Genomic DNA, 17,363 nt, shown 5'->3' with positions numbered 1-17,363 from the left:
CTTGATTCATGGACTGTAAAAATTCTGTGAAATAAGTTTAAGAAACCTGGTCAAGGTTTTATGTCCAACTCCCTCATATCAATACATTTAATTGTATTTTAGGGTGAAAATAAAACTAGATGTCATTGTGTAAGTGACAGAAGCGCATTTTATCTGAATTTTAGAGAGAAATTTAGTACTAGCCTCCAATATTTCCCAAACCGGTAATAAAATACAGTAAAATGAAGTCAGTCTATTTAAATTTCCTTTGAATCTTCCCATACTAATGTAATAAAGACACACACTCACAAACACAAAAACTGACTCAACAGGAAACTTATCTTGCAAAATTAGATTCCAAATGCAACGCTTAAAAAAAAAAAAATATTCCTTCTCCCCAGGAACTCCTGGCTTTTGGCCTACAATCTTTGCATAACCAAAACGTACTTGGATAGGTTTTCAAGGTGGCCTCGGCTATCTTGGAAAAAGTGCTAAAAATATACCTCGCTGTGGCAGGACTGCAGACGCCTCTTCAGATGAGCAAGAATGACTTCACCAAGGGTCACAAGAGAGGTGAAGTCCGTATTTCACCAAAGCAGATAAAGGACCCTATAATGTACACAATTCAATTTTCTCTTAAAGGATCAAATAACACTTTCTGATACAAAAGTGTGGCAGAGGGGAATGACCTCTATGACACCACAGACGCCGATACTAAACTGAGGTAAATCCGGTATCACTGATTCTCACAAAGCAGCTCAGCTAGTCCAACTCCAAATGCACATTAGGCAAGGAGAGGCTAAGACGGACCCCTCGGGTACCCAGCCACCTCTGAGAAAGCCCATCTGAGCCTATCTCCGGTCCAGCCTCCAGGAGAGAAGACAGCTAGAAACCATCCCAGTGAGCTCTGTCACTGGTGCCCAACCGAAGAGGATTTCTCCTGTAAAATAATCTAGAACATTCTTCCCTCTAGGAAAAGAAGCTACTCTAGGGGAATGCCATTAACATGGTGTTTTATTTTTGGCCTCTCTGACATAATGACATCTCACCTGAAGACAGATGAAGGGGAGCTAAAGCAAAAGACCTTTTAGTTTAGACTACCCTACGCCCAACAAAGTAAAGCACTGAGAGGAACGCATTAATATGGGCATAATCATTTCATTAATCTTAGATTCCAGATGTTCAATAAATAATTCTCAAACGAAAACACCACCACTACTCTATCCCTACTAAGGCGAGAAGGGAAAAGGTTCCCTGAGCAGTGAGGGGCAGGAGACAGCACTGGGGAGCTGAGAAATCTGCCATGTGGCTGCACTATACTGACCTAATTCTCTAAATTGACAACATTCACTCCTACAGTGAAAATGAGTATATTTCAAAGTCAAAATGGACAACTATTTGCAACCCTCTCCTCCATTAACACAAAAAAACAGAGGTTTGAGATCAGACGCTTTCACTTTAACTTTAGCTGCTTGACCAGGATTAATCAAGATGACAACTCTGAAGGAGAGTAGAAAAGTGGCCACTTATCAAGCCTCTGTCGCATCACAGGCAGAGCACGAGGAGTGGCAAGCGTGCACTCACCTACACCACGAGCTCCACGATTCTCCTGAATGAAGCTCTGGCGAGGCTGAGGAGTTTCCCCGTGACAGTTTCCTATCTCAGGGTGATCTTAAAGATCACGTTTTTTGCTGCCTCCCACTAAGAGAGGCTGTAAAGGTTAGGAAGCAACACAAAACAGGGCTAATGAACAACTTCTAAGGTAGATACTAAAAGAAAGTAGGGTAAATGAGAAACTGACTTAAATGTACTGCTGCTGCTGCTAAGTCACTTCAGTCGTGTCCAACTCTGTGCGACCCTGTAGATGGCAGCCCACCAGGCTTCCCCATCCCTGGAACTCTCCAGGCAAGAACACTGGAGTGGGTTGCCATTTCCTCCTCCAATGCATGAAAGTGAAAAGTGAAAGTGAAGTCGCTCAGCCGTGTCTGACTCTTCCTGACCCCATGGACTTCAGCCTACCAGGTTCCTCCGTCCATGGGATTTTCCAGGCAAGAGTGCTGCAGTGGGTTGCCATTGCCTTCTCCGTAAATGTACTGAATTCTATACCAAAAAATGCAAACAAAAAATAAACAAAACCAGAGACCTGTGAAGGTAGCGGCCATCTCTTCTTCTCCCACATGGCTCCCCACCTAACAGTTCTTTCTTAGCTCTCAACACACCCACGTCAACAGCAAGCCCTACCCTTCTTTCATGCCCCCACCCACAGCCTCCCAAGCTTCTCCAGCCCCACTCCCCCTAGTCTCATCTCCAGCTGCAGAAACTCCTAACCACACTTCCCACTTCAACACTTTCTCCACTCAAAAGCCAAATGTAAAAAAAAAAAAAAGCTAAATGTCTTTTAAAACATCAATCAGAACATGTCACTCTCCTGCTCAAGACTCGAACTCCTCACAGTGGCCCAGGAGCCCCCGCTGACTGGCCTCTTCCTCCCTGACTGCTCAGGAGGCCGCAACTCGAGCTTCCCTCCAGCCTGTCACAGGTGCCAGGCCCCGTCTTGCCTCAGCCCTTTGTCCTTCTGTACTGTCGGCCTGGAATGCTCTTCCTGGCCCGCCGTGGGGCCTAGGACTCCTCAAACTTAGGTCTCAGTTTCAAATGCCCTCTTCTCAGAAAGGCCTATCCCAGCCACCCTCCAGTTACCCTTTTGTTCCTTTATAGGCTAATCATAATGTGAAATGCATTCATTTGTGCTACTTCCCCCACTAGAATATAAACTCTCTGCTTGATTCCTTACTACATTTGTTGGACAAAAGAAATAAGAAATGTGCAAACTTATTTGAAGGAAAATTTGAAAATCTACTGAAGAACATAAGTCATTTGAATAACAGGATAGGAGTTATAACAGGAAGTACACAAGGTGTCAATTTTCCTAAAATTAGCCCATGAACTCAATACTGCCAATCACGATTCATAAAAACCTAGCAAGATTTCTTTTTCAACTTCATAGAATGATTCTAAAGTTCATCCAGAAGAATACACAGACCAGAATTGTCAAAGTCTGAAAAAAAAAAGAGAGCAATGAACAGATGACTAACCTATCAGTATTAAAACTATAAAACAGTAATTTAAACAATATCATAACATAAAACAAGAGACCAAGAAAAAGTTCTAAGTATATTTAGCAAATGACAAAAGGCACAAATCTAGTAACTGGGGCAAAGGCTGGATTATTCACCAAATGGTGCCGACACAACTGGTTATTTCAGGGAAAAAACATACACACCTCCTATCCCCCCCAAAATATATGTCTACCTCATTTCCTATACTAGAAATAAATTCCAGATGGAGCCCAAAAATTCAAATTTAAAAAAAAAAAAGGAAAAGAAAAGTGAAGAGAAAAAGAAACCTTTCAAAATTAAAATCTGAGGACTTCTTTGTTTTAAAAATGCAGAAAGGTATCCAGTCAAGTCTTCCTCTCATTCACATGCCTCTGTCACTTAGCTCTGCTTCCTACAACAATCAACAATACCAGTGTCCTGGTTTTGTTTCATAAACATTCAATGATATAAAAGCAAATGTGTATCCATTAGTTTTCCTCTTTAAAACAAGCAGTGGCACACTAGACTTAATACTCCTCACTTTGCTTCTTCAGTTTAATAGATGGATGAATATTTTAAATCTTAGAGTGAGGAAGGTCTAAGTAGAGCATGAAACCCAGAAGTCCTATACAGACCAGGAAGGAAGACACTTGCCTTGTCCAGTCTCTATGCTAAATATCATTTACATTATCTCCATTTCATTCTACAAACAAGGAAATTAAGGCTTACAGAGGTTAAGTAATGTGTCCAAGTTCACAGAACTAGCACAATCCCAGCTGGTTATACCTGACTACAGAATACTACAGATAATACTACTGAATACTACAGATAATAATACTTACTACACAACACTGTAACAGGCTATACCTGATGACAGAATACTATAGTTAACAATACTAGAGAATACTACAGATAATAATACTTACTACATAATACTGCAGCTGGCTATACCTGACTACAGAATACTACAGAAGTTTGGCTGGGGGATAGGGGGTGTGCACAAATATGAAAAATGTAAACACCCTAATATGTAAAGAACCAAAAAACACCAATAATCCAATCAAAAAATAATCAAGAATAAAGGCAGATAACTTCTAAAAGAAATACAACTCCCTCCATTTAAAAAATGTTCAACAACAATAGTGATTCATAAAAGGCTAATTAGAATCACTTTTTTCCCCACTTCTTAAACTGACAAAATATTTTCAAGAGTAATTTTCAGTGCTGGTCAGAGTCTGAAAGTGAAAGTGAAGTCGCTCAGTTGTGTCCGACTCTTTGCCACCCCGTGGACTGTAGCCTACCAGGCTTCTCCGTCCATGGGATTTTCCAGGCAAGAATACTGGAGTGCGTTACCATTTCCTTTCTCCAGGAGATCTTCCCAACCCAGGTCTCCCACATTGTAGGCAGACGCTTTACCATCTAAGCCACCAGGGAAGTCTAGGGCATGTCATATATTGGGGCAACATCCATCCAGAGCTACACTGTTCATCTAACTGCAACTCCCTTTACAAATTAATGCTACAAAGCTTATTTGCACAAATACACACTCAAATAATTCACTACAGCTTTGTTTTTCAGACAAAACAGAAGTGGCCATAAACTGATCAAACAAAGTGAAAGTGTTAGTCACTCAGTCATGTCTGACTCCTTGTGACCCATAGAGTGTAGCCCACCAGGCTCCTCTGTCAGTGGAATTCCCTTGGCAAGAATACTGGAGTGGAATGCCATTCCCTTCTCCAGATCTTCTGGACCCAGACACTGTACCTGGGTCTCCCACACTGCAGGAAGATTCTTTACCATCTCAACCACAAGGGAAACCCACCTGTCTTCTTTCATAAGTGGAATACTATGTAGCTATAAGTGACAAAAGTAGCTCAAAAACATCAACTAGGAACAGCAGAAGAGCATATTAAGGTCTCATAATACAGAACATTACATACACATGGGGAAAAAACCTGAAAGAATACACAACACTTGGCAAATTACATCTAGGAAGTGATGCTTTCATTTTCTTCACATCTTAAAACTTCCATGTTGAACTTCTGTAAAAATAATGTATTGCTTATACTAAACAGAAAAGACTTCAAAACAACATATCCTCCGTCACTCATTAAAATGGTTCTGTGTAAATAGAGTGTAACTTCTTCCACCCCTCCCCTCCAGCTCAGTTTATGCCCCACCCCATTCACACACACAGACACACACCATTAATGGACTACATACTCCCTACATCTGGCATATTTATACTGTGTGTATTTTAGGCTGTAACTCCTAGAAAGCACAAGCTTTGGTTTCATTTCAAATACATAAAAGTCACTGTTATTCAAAGCTGAATTAAAAGAACTTAATCAAAAGTAATACAAAATTAAATGTCTTTGGACAAAAGTTCAAAGTCATGATGATAACTACTTAAAACAAAAATTTCAAAATTATACAAATCCATATGCTACTGCCAAGGGAAATGAACTGCCAAAAACAGACTACTGACTCTACCCGTGCATGCCAACAAAAATGTGACAACAGCTTATCAGTTAAAGTGGGAGGGAGGTGCATCTATAACCATAAGGGTGACCCTCCTAACAAGTCAAATTTTCCTAGAAAAATGTAACCTCAATTTATTCTGGTTTAATTTCGGTTTATTTATGTATAACTGAGAAATCTTAAGTCTTCCCTTCCTTCTATCTTGACTAATATACTCAAAAATTTAATTTTGACATAAAATTAATCAAGCAGTATACTTTCAAAGAGATCCCTTCAAAGGGATTTTATAGTAATCCTGTAAACCCACCATTCCTACTTCACATTTTTTCCCTAGCACCAAAACAACTCAAAAATCCTCTGCATATTTAAGTTAACATTTTTGTTCTAATATTATCTGGAAATACAAATAATCTGAGATGAACTAATTCCCCACTTACTTTCTCTTTCTCCCAAGAATCCAAGTGAGAGATTTTTTTTTTAAGAAACGCTTTAATAATAATTCACTGATAACACGTTTTACCTGACACCGGTGAGTTTCTAGCTGTTTATTAATTTCCAAAAACTATTCATCATCAAGTTCCCACATGTGTATATCCACCAGCTTCTACAGCTGCACCAAGTAACTCTAGGCTCCTTCTTATGCATTCAGCAGATACTACACCTTTCCCAAGAACAGAGTTATTCTGGGAGCAGGGGCAGAAGAAGGATCAAAAAATAAGTGAGACATAGACATGTCCACCAGGGGCTTATGGTATACTCTACTAGGGATTAAATAGACATGTATATAAGTAACTATAATGTTATAACAGAGGTATAAAAAAAGGTATTAAAAAGTTTCAGACCAAAAAGAGTCATCTTCAGATAAGAGGGAGGAGCAAGGAGACTTCCTGGATGAAGTGGTATGTGATAAAAACCTATCAAAAAATCGGCAATATATATATGTGGTAGTTTGGAAGTGTAAGGTAGGGAAACAGCATTCTGGAAAAAGCATAGAATGGGAAAAAACAACCCTTCTTAATGCAACTCAAAATAGGCATGTTATTTAACAGCCCAAATGGAATTTAAAACACGCACACATATCATGCTTCAGTATTCATGTAAGGACATTAGTTTAAAAAGAAAACGACACCTTTTCCTTTAAAATAAATTTTATGGCATGAGTACCTATAGAAAACTAACATTATATATGAAGCTTTTCAACATGACATTAAAAAGACAGTTCATGTCCACACTATTTCTCTACGCTTTCATAATAACAACTGAAGCTTCTCATACTTAAAAAAAAGTAGCAGTTTGAAAGTGAAGCAAGCAATAACTGATAAATAACCTAACCTATCAAATTGCGTCTCTAAACCAGTGGCATAATAAAATTTCCATCACTGTAACACTTAAATTCCATGAAATGTCAGTAGGTCCAGATAACCTTAAAGGCATTTTTGTTTAAGACGATATTCATCATAACAGATTAAAAATGAAACTAGTAATTCCCAGTGATCATATTACTGATACAGATCAACACCAATTTTTTTCAAACTATCTTTTCACTGCAGAAATGTACAGTTCAGGAGGTATATTACTGAACTCAAATTTAATATCTCAGCTGAGGGACTGACTGCTCATTCTTCAGCCCACCCCCTAATTTTTGTTTTCAGTTGTGTCAACTGTCACAATGAATCATCCCCTGATGAATACAGTGTGACAGCAGGAGCTACTCTGGAGGGCCGAGGACTGGATTCTGCTGCTGGCCAATAATTTCATATGCAAAGAGGAAATCCCCTTCCCCCTAAAAAAGTATGTTGTATCTGAAAACAATCCAAGTAATATCCAAGTAATATTTTGACCACACAAGCTTCTGGGATAGAAAAAATGGTAGAAGAGTAAAAATATTCAAGGAAAACCACCACCACAAGAATACCAAAATAAAAAACAGATGCTCTACATATAGTTATTGCTACATGACAGAAGCTCTGGTAGCTTTTCAATACTCCTAAGGAAGTTCTGAGAGAAAAACAATGTTTCCTTAACCTTCTAGCTGAATGTACTTTTGCATCCTGAAACCTGAAAAGGACAAAGTATCAGACATTCTACAGACTGAGTTCTTTGTGCACACAACTGATCCCGTCAACTTTATACTTTTATAGCACTTAGTAACATGCCCTAAACATGAGGCACTCCACACCAGCTGAACAAGTGAATGAACTACACACCACAAGATAAGTCCATACATAATAAATTCTGACCAACCTTTACTACTTCTTTGTACTGTGTTCCAGTAAAACCCAATCCCTGAAGTAAATGAACACATGGAAATAACTAAGAATTTGAGATCCTATCATCCTCAAACATGAGTTAAGAATTTGAAATTTCAATTAAGACAGATTACAAAATACAATTAAAACTGAGTAACAAACATACAAAAAACTGAGTAAGAAATAGCCTGACATTAACCTACATCAATCCCTGGCTTATTTAAAAGCCTCTACTTTCTCCAGAAGATAGAAATGGCAAAACAAACTCCAATCCACAAAATTTAGAAGAAAAAAAAGCTTAGAAAAACTTGACTAATCTGTACTGAGCCTTGGAACAAATTTTACTCAATTAAATTCATACAAAGAGTTAATTTTTAGCATTCTACGCTTTTTCAAAAAAATAGATGGGCAGGTCAAATTCTTACGTTTTACTATATGATGATTAAGTCCAGCAAGACACCCAGTTAAAAATATTTATTCCTCAGAAGTCATGAAGAGAATCACAGCTACATAGATCTGTGACAGCAGATCAGCAGGTATACTCCACAAGTTGTAAGCTGTAACTGTGAACACAATTTTCTAATTAGAATACAATGTTCATCCACTCAACATTTGCTGTGTCAATACCCTCTGGCAGTGCCTTAAAGTCAGAGAAGGGCTTCTCCTGTCCTGAAGAGGAGATAAGACAAGTAGGTACCTAAATGCAAGGCAGAAAAAATAAATGCCCTGAGAGATGCACAGATAAAGCATTTCAAAAATGAAGAGGAAGCTGTTACTCTCACACAGAAATATAACCTTTTGATCTGTGTAAAGCAACGTCACAACTAATAACTCTCCTAGGCTCACAATAGCAACCTAGGAGAGCGGATATTTTCCTACTAGCATAGATGAGGAAACTGAAGCAGAGAAAGGTTGATCCTATTCCAAAATGACACATGGCTAAAGACCAATCAGGACTCTTTGCATATTTTCTCTGAGGGAGGAGTTCAACATATTGCAAGCCTTTTGTAAAAGGAAAGAGTATTTTCGTATTGCAAGTAATCATATCCTTATGTATGTGCATATTATTCATATACATGTGTGTTAACCTTGATTTCCACTAACAGGTGTGCTTAAAGCACAGCAAAGCAACTGTGTACTATAAATATTAAAATAAATAACTTCCACTGGAATTTAACAGAATGAGCAAATAAAAACTTCTTTCTGCAACAACTTGTGAAATAAATAAGATTTCTTCCGTAATTTTTACCCATGTCTAAATAATATTCTAAAATTGTTCTGCTCCTGAGACCAGGCACATTGGTTCTGCCAATAATTATCTTTAAGGATACATCACATTTTCAAAAACTATTAAATATTAAATAATGCCATCAACTCTTCAGCTATCCAAGGGAGACTCACGTGTGACGCATCAGCAGCAGCTATTGATCAAGACACGCTGAACGAATGAATGATTTGCAGGCACTTTAAAATCCCTGGCCTGTTGCTCTTTACGCAACGTTCTGCCTCCCATCACTGCCTCACCAGGGTGCACGCAAGGAATGTAAATTTCAATACAATTAGGATCTAATTAGGGAAGCAAATCTGATGCAGGTGAAAATACTAATCCCAAAGATTAGAATTACCCACACCGCCACACCAAGGTTAACTCTGTAGAAGCGGGACTGGAGCCCGCAACGTCGGTGAAAAGAAAACTGACACTTTCTGAGCAAATACTTTTACTAAATATCACTTATGCCCACTCACACCTTTAATATACGACTAGACCCCTAATCCGGTTAATCTGAAGAATTCTGTCCCCTCGCCACTAAGACTGACTTCTCAATGATAGTTTCTCTATTCTCTCTTCCCCCCAAAAGAGAATCTACGTTAAACAGCCACGATAAAAGCCAGAAGGTACCGGGTTCCCATCTTCGCCGTCTCCCCCGTCCTCCCTTCGCCATTACACCCCAAGCGGCTTGGTCGTAAAGGTGAACTAGTTTGCTCTTCACGCACTAGTCCACCGCTGTCACCCGCCCTGACCCCTTGCACACTCGCGGGCGGCCACCAACTCCGTCCCGGAGGGAGCGCAGGCCGCCACCTGCGCCGGCCCCACCCGCCGCCCCGGCCCGCGCCGCCTTGGGCCCTGCAGCCCCCTCCCCGCAGGACACCCCGGGCGCCCCGGCCCATTCTTCCCCCAAACTCCAGCAGCCTCCCCCACTCGCCCGGCCCCGCTCCCAACCGCTGAGGGCAAGAAGCCCGTGGCTGGGCGGGTCCCGAGAGGCCGGTCCCGTGACGCCTCTCGCCGGCCGGGAAGGCGCCCCGGCGGCGGGCGCCCCCAAAGCCCTCGGCGGCCCTGGGCGAGCGGCGGCCCGGAGGCCGGGCTGCGGGCGCCAGGCCTACTCACCGGGAGCGGGCGGAGCGCGGCGGCCGGCGTGGCCCTGGGCCTGAGGGGCAGGACGCAGCCCCGCGCGCGGCCCTGCCCGGGCCCTGGTCGGCGCGGCGAGCCGGGCGCTCACTCCAGCCGCCGCCGCCGTCGCCGCCGCTGCTGCTTCGCCACCTCGGCCGCCATCTTGACTCAACCCCTCTCCTCCCCCCCGGCCCGGCGACCGCGGCTGAGGCGGCTCCGGCGCCGGCTCCTCCTCCTTCCGGAGGCTGGCAGGCCGACTCCCTCCGCTGGCCGGCCGACTCCCTCCGCTGGCCGAGCTTCCCGGGTTGCCAGTGTCCGACCCCCTGGCATCCCGCCTCGGTCCGGCGACGGCGGCGGCCCCAGCGCGGAGCCATCGCGCCCGGGCCTCCCCGCGGGCGTGAGAGAGGGAAAGACGCGGACCTTCGAGCCCGGGCTGCCGGGGTCGCGCGGCCACCAGCCTGGTGCTTCCCGGGCTCGGGCTACGTTCACAGCGGGCCTCCGTGAAACACCGCGCGCGGCCGACCCGCCCGTGATGCCAGCCCTCCCTCCGAGGATCCTGGGCCCCCGCGCCCGCCAAGTACGCTCTCGGCCTCACGCTCCCAAGGAACTGACCGGACGGGCCTCGCCACCGCATACTGTTCCTTTAGAAAAGCCGCCACTCCACACCCCACAATTAGGGAGGAGAAACACAGTCGGTGTCCACCCGGATAGTTACGAGAAAGCCCGGGTTTTAAGAAAAGAGTGATTAAAAAGGTGACGTGAAGAGAATTCGCACTCAAGAGGTTGGGGGTTCTTTTCAGACGCTTCCCCTTAAGTACTGTGTGGACGGCAAGGGGGTCGCTCAGCCCTAAAGCCGAACGGGCACGAGAGCTCGTAAAGGCCGCGTAAAGTAGCAAGAGCCCGTGAAGAGAGCCTGGGAGGCGTCCGTGTCCGAGCACACAGCCCGACGCTTAAAGCCTCCGACCGTTGGAGAGGCCGGCGGGACGGACTTACACTCGGAACCGGGTTTCCGCGAGCTCGGTTTTCCCGCCGGAATCGGCCCGGCGGCAGCCTCCCGGTCTGCGCAGGCGCAGTTTCTCCTCCTGGGGTATGGAAGTGGCGGCGCCGCTTCTGTGTCTGGCGGCGGCTGTCCTGGTATGGGGCGTCCTCTGGGTTTGGGGCTCCTGGCAGCGAGTGACGAGGCCGGAGCAGGCTGGCCTGCCCGGAGGCGGAAGCCGGACACTTCTGGTGACGGCGCACCCCGACGATGAAGCCATGTTCTTTGCTCCCACTATTCTAGGCTTGGCCCGCCTGCGGCACCAGTTGTTCCTGCTCTGCTTCTCTGCAGGTAGGGGGCTGTAGGCGGGGCGCGGGGACTCGGGGCGGCGGAGATAATTCAGGCGCCGGCCTGTTTCAGTCAGCTTCTTACCAAAGAGGTTTCTGTCGTAGGCGCCAGGCGAATGAATACACTGAAGGACCCTTCCCTGGGGCGAGAATCCGTGATCCCAGCCCGGGTCGGCTTCCCGGGGTGGGGGCACGTGGGCCGCGTGTGAGCCACGCTCCCCGCTACCGCGATTGGGGAGCGTTTGCTTTCGATAAATACCTACATCTGTGCTGGGAACTGTGGCTGTAATCAGTATTCTGTGGAACCTTTTCATTCACAAGAGGGCCAAGAATAACGACCAAACAGAATCTAGGCCGTGTCATGACTGCTCAACTCTTCATTCTGTGCTAGAAACATGTACATGTCAAACCGAGGGGAGAGCCCATTAGACTAGAAAGTAATCTTACAGGTCGTTTTAGCGTTCCACTCCACCCAGCTTTCACTGAAGGGACCTTTCAAAGAATAAATCCTCCTTTACCGTACAGAAAAGATGGGATGAGAAAACAGAAATTGACCATTATGCTGGACACAGCTGTATAAATGAAATAACTAAACTCTACATATACAGTGGGTGAAATGGATGGTATGTAAAAACCATACCTCAATAAAGCTGGTTGTAACATGGGCAATGAGCTCTTTTCCCATTTCGTTGTGTTTCATACCAGTTCTTTTTCTATATAGATTTTTCTCAATAAGCATGTTTTATACAATTTGTCACAATATTACTTTGTCATTAATTTCTTAAATATTTATTAAAAACTTTTGTGTACTAATCACTATTAAAATAGGCAGGGAACTTCCCTGGAAGACCAATGGTTAAGACTACAGGCTGCCAATGTAGGGGGTGCTGGTTCCATCTCTGGTCAAGGAGCTCAGGTCCCACATGCCAAACAGCACGGCCAAAAGATTAAATAATAATAAATGGCCAAAATCCAGAACACTAACATCACTAAATGCTGGTGAGGATGTGGAGCAAAGGAATTCTCATTTACTGTTGATGAAAACACAAAATGGTGCAGTCACTTTGTAAGGAAGTTAGTTTGGTAATCTCTTACAAACCTAAACATACACTTATCAGCAATAACCCTCCTTGATATTTATCCAAAGAAAGTGAAAACATGTTCACCCAAAAACCTACACCCAGATGTTTAAGGCAGCTTTATTTGTAATTGCCAAAACATGAAAGCAACAAAATATCCTTCAGTGGGTGTGTGGATAAAACTGTGGTCCATTCAGACAGTGGAATATTAGAGCTAAAAAGACATGAGCTGTCAAGTCATGAAGGAATCTTACATGCGTATTACTAAATGAAAGATGCCAATCTGAAAAGGCTTTGTACTGTATGGCTCCACCTACCTGACAATCAAGAAAAGGCAAAACTATGGAGACAGTAAAAAGTGGGGATCGGGCTGGGATGGGAGAAAGGATGTATAGACAGAGCACAGAGGATTCTTAGGGCAGTGAAAATACTCTGATACTACAATGATGGCTACATGTCATTATATGCATGCTCATTCACTAAGTCATGTCTGACTCTTTGCAACCCCAGGGACTGTGGCCTGACAGGCTCCTCAGTCCATGGGATCTTCCAGGCAAGAATACTGGAGTGGGTTGTCATACTTTTCTCCAAACCCACAGACTGTACAAGACCAGGAGTGAACCTAATGGAAAGTGTGGACTTCGGGTGATGATGGTGTCAGTGGAGGTTCACCAGTTGTAACAAATGTACCATCCAGTGGGAGATGCTGATAACGAGGAGGCTGTGGACGTGTGGGGCAGGGAGTCTATGGGAACTCTCTGTATCTTACCTTCAAGTTTGCTATGAGCCTTAAACTTCTCTTAAAAAAGTCTTTGACTAAAAAAAAAAATTTTTTTTCATTAAAAAAGTTGGTCTGCTAGGATGTATACTCTGCCCTGGGAATAAAACTGAAAATGAGTTAGGTAATGAACACATCCTTCTGAAACTTGTAATTTAAACATTTATCCATATTAATTAGAACTAGGTATATAGCCTTTTAAATGGTTTCATAGGGATAAACCTTAATTTAGTTTGTTGTTGTTTAGTCACTAAGTCATGACCAACTCTTTTGCAACCCCATGGACTATATCCCGCCAGGCTCCTCAGTCCATGGGATTTCCCAAGCAAGAATACTGCAGTGGGTTGCCATTTCCTTCTCCAGGGGATCTTCCCAACCCAGGGATAAAGCCTGAGTCTCCAGCATTGAGCCACCAGGGAAGCCTTTTAGTTAGTCATCCCTTCAATTCAGTTTAGTTACTCAGTTGTGTCCAACTCTTTGTGACCCCATGGACTGCAGCACACCAGGCTTCCCTGTCCATCACCAACTCCTGGAGCTTACTCAAACTCACATCCATCGAGTCAGTGATGCCATCCAACCATCTCATCCCCTTTCTCCTGCCTTTATCAGGGTCTTTTCTAGTGAGTCGGTTCTTCACATCAGGTGGTCAAAGTATTGGAGTTTCAGCTTCAGCATCAGTCCTTCCAATGAATATTCAGGACTGATTTTCTTTAGGATTGACTGATTTGATCTCTTTGCAGTCCAAGGGACTCTCAAGAGTTTTCTCCAACACTAACACCACAGTTCAAAAGCATCAATTCTTCAGTGCTCAGCTTTCTTTATGGTCCAACTCTCACATCCATACATGACTACTGGAAACACCATAGCTTTGACTAGACAGACCTTTGTTGGCAAAGTAATGTCTCTGCTTTTTAATATACTGTCTAGGTTGGTCATAGCTTTTCTTCCAAGGAGCAAGCGTCTTCTAATTTCATGGCTGCAGTCACCATCTGCAGTGATTTTGGAGCCCAGGAAAATAAAGTCTGTCAACTGTTTCCAGTGTTTCTCATCTATTTGCCATGAAGTGATGGGTGCCATGATCTTATTTTTCTGAATGTTGAGCTTTAAGCCAATTTTTTCATTCTCCTCTTTCATCAAGAGGCTTTTTAGTTCTTCACTTTCTGCCATAAGGATGGTATCATAGGCATATCTGAGGTTATCGACATTTCTCCTGACAATCTTGACCCCAGCTTGTGCTTCATCCAGCCTGGCATTTCACATGATGTACTCTGCATATAAGTTAAATAAGCAGGGTGACAATGTACAGCCTTGATGTGCTCCTTTGCCGATTTGGAACGAGTCTGTTGTTCTATGTCCAGTTCTAACTGTTGCTTCTTGACAGGCATACCGGTTCCTCAGGAGGCAGGTCAGGTGGTCTGGTATTCACATCTCTTTAAGAATTTTCCAGTTTGTTGTGATCCACACAGTCAAAGGCTTTGGCATAGTCAATAAAGCAGAAGTAGATGTTTTTCTGGAACTCTTGCTTTTTCGATGATCCAACGGATGTTGGCAATTTGATCTCTGGTTCCTTATTATTGTATGTATATTTAGAAGTACCACCCCCCCCCTCCGGCAGTTTACCTCTATTACAAATAACCTCTTTATGTATACTTTTTGCTTTGGTTAACATTTTCTTCCCCTCAAAAAAAATTTTGATTGGCAGTAAGATTAAACCATTTTTCATATATAATGAGAATTTCAGTCTAAGCACTTTTCTCAGTTTGTTCTATTAAAGATATTAATTGCAAATAGATGCAAGTAATGGTCTCTTTTTTTTTTGCTTTTAATTTTATGTTTTTATCAACTATGGAAATCAAATTAAGCAAAATTTATTTTGAGATGGTTGAATTTATTTACAAAGTATTATAGGTATAGGGGATTCTTTACTAAATTTCTTCTTGTTTTCTAGCAGGTTGAGGCCAGAAATCAAAATTTTTTCAAAAATATAAGACCTACCAGACTCTTGACACATACTGATATATTAGTATCTGTATTGTTGTCTTTCATTGTTTCCTCTGAATCTAACTTTCTTTGTAATTTTTAAAATTACTTTTAAAATCCCCAACTCACTGAAAAAATGTATGGATTAAACATTAGCCACCTTCCTGATTTATTCTAACTTGAAAAGCAGGAAGTTAATAACTTGTTATACAACATAATGAAAGCTGTAACTGCATGACAGATAAAATACTGTGGACCCAAAATGGGGAAAAGCATGAATTTTCTGTTCACAGAGTCAGATTAAGGAAACTTTGAAAAGCTTTTCTTTTGAGCTGGTCTTTTAAAATAGGACTTAGGTTCACAGGAAATAGGGCAAGTCATTCAGGGCAGTCATTCAGAGAAATAGTAAAAACATAAGTAAGTCTGGGACTCATTTGAATGCTTCATTCTAACTACATCTCCAGTTCTGAGCAGTAGAGAGAAGCAGGGGAAAAATTGTATCTTATTAGTGGCTCATATAATCCTCTCAGCAATCCTATGATAAGCGTTAAATACACAAAATGGTACACATGTATATAATTTGTTCCCCCCACACACCTTTTCTTTAACTATGGAATCTAAATCACAAAAAAGTAACTTAACCAAAGTTAAGAGCTAGGATATGGAGGAACCAGAACCCTGTGGGTCTTTCCAGTTCTCAGCCATTACATCCAATCTGCCTCACACATCTTGTTGCTGTGACAGTTAAGGAGTAACTCATTTGATTCCCAGTGTATGTTCCAAGAAATACCAGTTCATCGAGCTGCTATTTTAAAAAGTTAATAACATGACCCAACAAGTTTAGGGAACTTAATCAGATATGCTGTGCCCAACCCCCTGCTTTAAAGCTGTATAGTCCTTGTTAGACCATCCACATCTTGGTGAAGTCTTGCTATAAAAAATCCTATTTAATTTAGTTTAGTCCAGCATTTCTCCAGTTTATGTAACCACTGAGGTTTGTGTGTTTTTGTGCTCAAGTTGCATCTGACTTCTTGAGGCCCCAAGGACTGTAGCCCCCCTCAGGCTCCTCTTTCCATGCAATTCACGCAAGAATACTGGAGTGGGTTGCCATGTCCTCCTCCTCCAGGGGATCTTCCCAACAATGTCTCTTGTGTCTCCCTCATAGGCAGGGGGATCCTTTACCACTAGTGCCATCTGGGAAGCCCAACCACTGAGATATCTATTCATATACAAATGGGAGAAAGCCACAGTAGATAGTATGGTGTTGTAAAGTACATTTGGTGGAGAATTAGCACAGACAGTTCTGTATTTTAGAAAGTTCGTTCCAGTGGCATATGGAGGACAGTTTGGAGGGAAAGACTGGTTCTCCCAATCAGTAAGTGGAGCCTGTTTCTCTCCTTGAACCTGGATATGACTTGTGACACCCTACTGTCTGTCTACTGACAGGGTGCACTGTTCTGGAGGGTCACAGCCACTTAGTCCACCGAAGTGCCTACGTGTTTACCAGACCTAGTGAAAACGCCTCAAATGCTCTCTGACTTCAGCTCCCTAACCCCTTCTATGTTCCTCAGTTCAAACACAAAGCAATAAAACCAGCTCTCCAAGCAGTTTCTGACGACCAATAATCAGAGTCTAATGTGTTCGGCGGCAGACATCAGGAACTGCATCACTAGTGTAAGTTAGGCTCTTAGTACCAAAGATTAGTAACCTTGAGACAAAATAGAAGAGGGGAACCTAAAATATGATGACTGTCACAAAACTGACAATTTCTATCTGACTCAAAAATTTGTGATGAGTACAGTACAAAATGAAATTGTTGTCTGGAGTCTCTTGGGGGTTAGTCCTTCTGTCAGATACAACATAGTGACTATCTCCTATCTGGGTTCAAAGAGTTCAAAACTCGCCCTAGAGGAACCCCTGCAGCAATGGAAAGGTTTCACTTGGAAGTTTCTGAGTTTTCTGGGACAGGAAGGAGAGCCGCTCTTCACTCACTGAGACCGAGGCTTTTAA

The 17,363-nt window shown here is 42.8% G+C and overlaps 2 protein-coding genes across 24 annotated transcripts in view; one reads left to right on the top strand and one right to left on the bottom strand.

Annotated features, from left to right (window-relative positions):
- The window catches only part of NCOR1 (nuclear receptor corepressor 1), a 115,841-nt gene extending 104,584 nt beyond the window's left edge, over positions 1 to 11,257 (bottom strand). For 10 of the 18 annotated variants that reach the window (XM_018064699.1, XM_018064713.1, XM_018064707.1 and 7 more), the window contains exon 1: positions 10,191 to 10,353. The gene's annotated coding sequence lies outside the window, so the exon portion shown is untranslated. Of the gene's footprint in view, positions 1 to 10,190; positions 10,362 to 10,805; positions 10,894 to 11,186 lie in introns of those variants that run through there. The other 8 variants (XM_018064704.1, XM_018064712.1, XM_018064717.1 and 5 more) reach the window with 5 other exon arrangements.
- PIGL (phosphatidylinositol glycan anchor biosynthesis class L) overlaps positions 11,197 to 17,363 on the top strand; it is a 51,918-nt gene continuing 45,751 nt past the window's right edge. For 5 of the 6 annotated variants that reach the window (XR_001919713.1, XR_001919714.1, XR_001919715.1 and 2 more), the window contains exon 1: positions 11,245 to 11,520. Coding sequence is in view for 3 of the 6 variants with exons in the window: in XM_018064721.1 (XP_017920210.1) it covers positions 11,283 to 11,520 (238 nt within the window). In the remaining 3 variants the exon portion in view is untranslated. Of the gene's footprint in view, positions 11,521 to 17,363 lie in introns of all 6 variants that reach the window. The other variant, XM_018064723.1, reaches the window with a different exon arrangement.

This window comes from Capra hircus, chromosome 19 (assembly GCF_001704415.2).
Source record: "Capra hircus breed San Clemente chromosome 19, ASM170441v1, whole genome shotgun sequence".
NCBI classification, from domain to species: domain Eukaryota; kingdom Metazoa; phylum Chordata; class Mammalia; order Artiodactyla; family Bovidae; genus Capra; species Capra hircus.
This window is presented reverse-complemented; position numbering and strand designations above follow the sequence as displayed.